At 47.3% G+C, this 6,000-nt stretch overlaps 1 protein-coding gene across 1 annotated transcript in view; it reads right to left on the reverse strand.

Moving 5' to 3' along the window:
* Positions 1-5,589, reverse strand: part of DHRSX (dehydrogenase/reductase X-linked) — a 174,152-nt gene extending 168,563 nt beyond the window's left edge. The window contains exons 1-2 of the mRNA XM_054383057.1: positions 5,483-5,589; positions 4,795-4,853 (exon numbers count right to left, since the gene is read on the reverse strand). Coding sequence (XP_054239032.1) covers positions 4,795-4,853; positions 5,483-5,589 — 166 coding nt within the window. The remainder of the gene's footprint in view (positions 1-4,794; positions 4,854-5,482) is intronic.
* Between the last annotated feature and the right edge of the window lie 411 nt (positions 5,590-6,000).

Genomic DNA, 6,000 nt, shown 5'->3' on the forward strand with positions numbered 1-6,000 from the left:
CAGTAAGTATGCAACCCCACAAAAACTAATGATTTTGAAAGACACAGTGGTGTAATGTTTAATTATGTAACCCTGTCATGGCATCAGACTGCACTGACAAGATACATCACATCAGCATGTATTATTACTGCTTTTAGATCCCTTCATTTTAATCTGTGCCATGGTGTCTCAAGGAAGTATAAAGGCTCCTGGTATTTCATTACATTTTTGTTTCCTTTGCAATTCTGTGGCAATTCCTGAAAGCACTGTAATTAAAGAGTTGATGCATCTTTAATACTTAGTTAATATGACACACTTTTTTTTTATACTTTTTATTATAAAACCTTTTCATTATACTTGTTATTATAAAAAGTTCATCACTGACTGATAAAATATGAGTTATTTTAGAGCCAGAGAGTGTTACAGATTCACTCCATCCTTCATTCTTACATGTGTTACAGCTTTGCCACCATTTTTAATTGGATCTGGTATGTGGTGACCATGGCAGAATAGCACTGCCACAGTTAAGGATATGCCAGCATAACGCAGCCTTTATTACAATGCTGTAAACCACACCTCAGCTGTCATAATAGCTCAAATACAAACTGTTGAACATCCCTGCCTTTCCTCAGCTGTTATACAGCATAACTGGCACTGTGCAAAAAGACCAAAAACCCACCTCTTGTTTTAGTACAAGAGGTAAATAAATTCTTCCTCTTTCAGTGAAAATGTGTTCATAGCCTGGTCTTGGCAAAAACTAGAGTAGCTTCAACTCTGAGCCAAAGTGAGGACAACAGCACCTTACAGAATTAAATCCATTGGGAATTAAGCACTTAATTGTCTTTGCTAAGTGCTGTAGCTTGTTACAAGGGCAGATGATGGAAATGCTCTCTTTTAACTTGCCGAACTTTGCACGATAAAAAAGACTAGTGCTACTTTGGTTTGCTGAAAACCCTTCCCCACACAGAAGCCTTGAGGCTACAAACGTGCCTTTCCCTTTCTCCCTTGAATTCCCACACACGTTGAAATAGAACACACATTTGAAGAAGCGGCTGTTTTCCTCACTCCCTCCATGCAGCTGGCCAATGCCAACAGCTTTTTTAAGGCTTTTAAAGGCCTGGAGGCAGAATCCTCTGCTTGTCTCCCAGCAAACTCAAATGCCACAGGAAGAGAAAGAGAAATGGCTTAGGTTTCCTTTCCCTTAGCACCTCATCCCTGTTCTCCCTGGAGTGAGCTGTGCTGCCTCCTCATACTGCTCGGATCTATAACTTCCCTCTCCAGGGCAGAGCTTGGGTCAAAATATTAAAACACCAGCAATGACACACATCGCAGAGGGCAGCAGGGCTATCCTTGCACCAGGCAGGCCTCTGTTTCCCCAAAGACAAAGAAAATGGTTCAAAAACTGTATGACACTCAAGATTGTGAAACCAAGCACAGGGACATAAAGAAATGTGGGGTGTGCAGACACCCTGCAACTTTAGCTCTGCCCCCTTATGCACAGGCAGCGATGGTACCCTCTCTAATTACGTGGTAGGTAATGCTGTCGCACAACCCTTGCCTCATTCAGCACAGGGGCAACCATAAAATTAGTTTCCTCACTTCTGAAACTACCTAAATAACTCTCTCAGGTTCATGCATGGGGAAGAAGGATTAGTTGCTAGATGCAACTTTTATTTTTGCGTCTCATCAATCCTTCCTACCTGCTTACTCCTCTACCCACCTCTGGATGTTTTACAACCTACAGCTCATACAGCTTTGAGCAGGAAGTGCTCAGTCTATCATTATCCTTTATTCATATAAAGTAAAAGCCCTCGATACATGAATCAAAATTAAAAGATGCATGTTCCCAAATTAATATTTCATGATTAATTATAAAGAAATTTGGTACAAATGAGGACACTGAATAGCTAAAAATTGGGGCAAATGAAAAATATTTATGAAATTTAAATCACTTTTAAGAATAGGAGCAATCATGAAGGTCTTCTGAACTTCAGCCCCTTACCACCTTCTTCAGCTCCAGTTTTCTACACATCACAGGTACCAAATTAAACTACAATTACTTCAAAACTATAAAATGTTCATCATTTAGTATTCCCCTACCAAATTAAAATATGTAGAGTAGGAAATGCAGAAGGAAAATGCAAATAAATTCCTTGAAATGCTTTGTAAATACCAAAAGAGATGATGATGACATGAACCTTTTTTGTTGTCAATAGGATGACTTTCAGTGGCCACATTGCCAATATTAACATCCTGGTGTCACGATTAATATTAGTTTGTTTTTAAAGAATCTATTGATCAGATTTTTGTTTCAAGAAAGTTTTTATATCAAGATCTTTAGTCACAAAGGGCTTCTTTTTTCCCTTTCTCTCCCATTAATTAAGCATTGTTACAAAAAAAAAAAAATTCCAAGCAGTAATTTCTAACATAACTACTCACTGTTTAGAACACCGAACACTAATACAGTTTATGCTACATACAGGCAGTCATACTATTCATGCAATTAGTAGTTGGAAAGATGTTTTCACGTAAGTTAAACGTAAGTTCCCCTTTACTTCTGAACACTGATTTTAGCTAGTGAGGCTATCACTGACTGCATTCCGTTTACCCTCCCAGCTCTATATTTTTTTTCAGGATCAGAATTTCAGAACAACTTCCCTACTCTCTAGTAGGGGAAGTATTCACTTCAACAGTGAATATAACTTTATCTTTTCAGTTTGCAACTCAAAACAATTACCAAGTTTTTACACTGAATCTCTATTTCAGAGCTCAAACTGCCTTCTTCCCCCCAAAAAAGTCTTGAATCCAACCTATAAAAGTTATACAAATCCCAGTAGGATGTGACAAAACAGACCAGCCACTTCTAAAAGCCATGTGAAAGCACATGTGCGAAGACCATGCAACTCTGACTTAATCAGTGAAAAGAAAGAGAAAAGAAAAACTAAATTAATTCAGTTTATTTGGATTTAAATTCTGAACACTTCCTGCAAGCTTTTCTTGGAAAATTCACAAGGAAAGGGTGCACTAACACCAGATCCCCTTGCTTGCCCAGAGGTCAAGGACAAGCCATTGGGCACCCCTCTGTTTGAAACCTTCCACAGCAGAGCTGCACCACTGCCACGTGAAAAGTAGCAATTGTGATGGTGGAACTGGGGCTGTGATCAGAGGCATGGCTGACTTTGCTGCCCTGCTCTGTCCAGCCTCACTTTCCCTCTCCAACTTCTCCCTGGGAAGGCACCTTGACAATAAAACACCTGTATTTGTGAGTTACAGATACCCCCTCAAAAAGAAATAGGGAATTTTAAACATACGCACCTTTCTAGGTTACTGTCAGAAAAGCTACTCAGCGATTTCTGACACCACATGGAGTTCACCGATCCAAGTTTTAATTAAGCATGTTCTAACCAACACTGTCGATTTTTGTGGCACTGACGTCACTCTTTAGAAGTTATTATAGAAACAAGGTTAATCTGAATAAAAAAATGTTCCCACTGACAGGCTGATTCAATTTTTAAGCAATGGCTGGACAGAGCAAATCAAAGCAAGGCAGCAGGTAACTGCCAAGAGGCAACTGTGCGCAAACAACTATCTGAGGAGGAAACTACTTGTCCTTGGAAGAAAGCACCTCGAGTTAGGGCTGAAAAAAAAAAATAAACTTCCACATCTGTCAAATCTGCCCTGGTCCTACTCAGGCAGCTGACATTTCCCTGGTTGCATCTCCATTGCCTTCCTCTGGCATTTCCAAATTCAACAGTTTGCTTACTTTTTTTTTAATAGCAGCAGCTACGAACAGACAGCAACAGAACACTCGGGTCACATTTTCATCATGCTGTTTCTCTTTGGTTCAAAAAAATGATTTGGAAAGTGTTACGCACCCTAGGCACAATACCCAGCTTTACTCTGCCAAGAAAAACTAATGCTAGAAAAATGCTCAGATTACTTCAAACTGCACACACATCTACCCTTCTTTGTCACCAAGATTCTCTCATTTGTTCAGGGCCTTTACCTCTGTCTTTTGAGAACCTAGAAAGATGAATCCCAGCCTATTGCAGAAATATTTGGAATGAATAAAAAGTAGACAGAACACTACTCAAAGAAGCACAAATGTTCTCTATGTGGTGGTGTACTTGTCACATCTCTTCCCCAGTGTTTTACATATACTCTAAAACAATTTTCTCATCTGCCTCATCTCCTTACTGAAAAACTATGCCCTCTCAAAACTCTTTTTCTTCCCCTGATTTTTCTGGTTAAGACTATCAACAGAGCCACAAAGCCTGACTTTAAGCAGCCAAAGTTAAAAGGCACTGACTTGCATGAAGTTGTATACTCTGCTCTGATGACACCCTATGCATCCATCTGGACTCATAGTTCACTGTAAGTTTATAAACTATGAAGCACTTCAAAGGCTTCAAGAGAAAGAGGAAACTGAGTTCTTTGTTTTCTGGCAAAGTCATAGTTTCCTCTAGTTAGTATTAAACATGATGTTGACCCAAATCGGAAAAGTGCAAAAACGCAACTTCTCCAACAAATGACTAATCTGAAGCCCCTTGTAGAAAACTTCAAGTGTCACTCACTGTCAACTTAAGGGCGAGCGACTGCCTGTATCAAAGACTAAGCTTTTAGAGCGCGGGAATTTTCCCATCCCGGAGCGGCCACGGGTCAGGGTGGCTGTGGCCCGCCGTCCCAGCTGCCCCGGCGGGCGGAGGCCGAGGCCGGCAGGTCCGGTGCCGGGGCGGGGGCACTGAGGGAGGCGTCGGCAGAAGCTCCTGGGCAAGCGGGAGGCTACTCGCCGCTACCCGCCTTCTAAGCACCTACCTGGACAGAGGGAGACTGCGCCCACGCGGCTTTGAGCCGAAGTCTGAGGCGAAATCGCCAGAAAGGAGAGAAAAAAAAAAGAGAGAGAGAAGCGGGAACCCCCAGCCCGCTGAGCCCCCACGCCGCCTCCCGACCGAGGCCCCAGTCAGACCAGCGCGCAGCTAGGCGCCCGTCCCGGGCCCTACTCCCCTCCCCGCCCCGCCCCACCCCACCCCACCCCATGTCCAGGGGCCGAACAGGGCGGTTGGGGCTGGGACCTGGTGCTCACCGACAGCAATTGGGCGGGGCCCGGTGCGGCGATAAGGGCACTCTGCCAGCCACAACAATCCCTCGGACGCTGCCTTCAGGCAGCGCTGAGGGCCCCGACCATGGAACGGAGGAGGATAGGAGCCCAGCCGCGGAGGCCGGAACCAGAGCGCAGCCTCAGCCCCAGCCCCGGCCCCGCTGCGGGGAAACGGCGTGGCCCAGACGACCCGCCGCTGCAGCCAAGGTCGCGGCTTTCCTGCCCGGGTTTTCCGGCCACCCAACGGCCGGGCCGCGAGGTCTCGGCCCCGCGTTCCCTGGAGCACCGGCGCTGCCACTCTCCCCGGGGTGGGCGAGAGAAGGCGCGACAAACTTTCCCCTTCTCTGCCGCCCCCCGCCCTGCAGCCAACCTGCCCCGCAGCGCCGGCTGCGGTGCTCACCTGGGGCCGGGGGGCAGCGCGGGTGGAGGCGGCGGCGCAGCTGGTGCAGGATGACGCGAAGGCCGATGTAGTACACCCGGAGCAAGGGCACCAGTGCAGACAATAGCGACATGGCCGCCTCTCGCCCCGCGGCAGCTGGCTCGGGACAAGGAGGGGAAGGAGCTCGGCGAGCGGCTGGCCTACGCGCGGCACGGTGGCTCTCCGCCGCCGGGCCAGGCCGGGAGGGATCGAGGTACGAGGGGCGGCCCCCACAGAGCGGAAGGGAAAGCGCCGCCGCTGTCACAGCAGCGCCCAGGCGCGCCGCGCCTCCCGCCCTTCTGGGCATGTGCGGCGGGGGAAGGGCCGCGCCGCAGCCGGCGCGGAGAGGAAAGGGGTGGCGGCGACAGCGGGCGGGCCAGCCGCCGGCAGCGACGGGGTGGCGGCTCGGCCGTCCGCCGAAACGCCTCGGGAACTGGGAAAGAGGCGCTCCATGGCGGCGTGATTCAGCGGCGGGAGAGGGGGACGGTGTGACAGGCCGCCCGAG

This window comes from Indicator indicator, chromosome 1 (assembly GCF_027791375.1).
Source record: "Indicator indicator isolate 239-I01 chromosome 1, UM_Iind_1.1, whole genome shotgun sequence".
NCBI classification, from domain to species: domain Eukaryota; kingdom Metazoa; phylum Chordata; class Aves; order Piciformes; family Indicatoridae; genus Indicator; species Indicator indicator.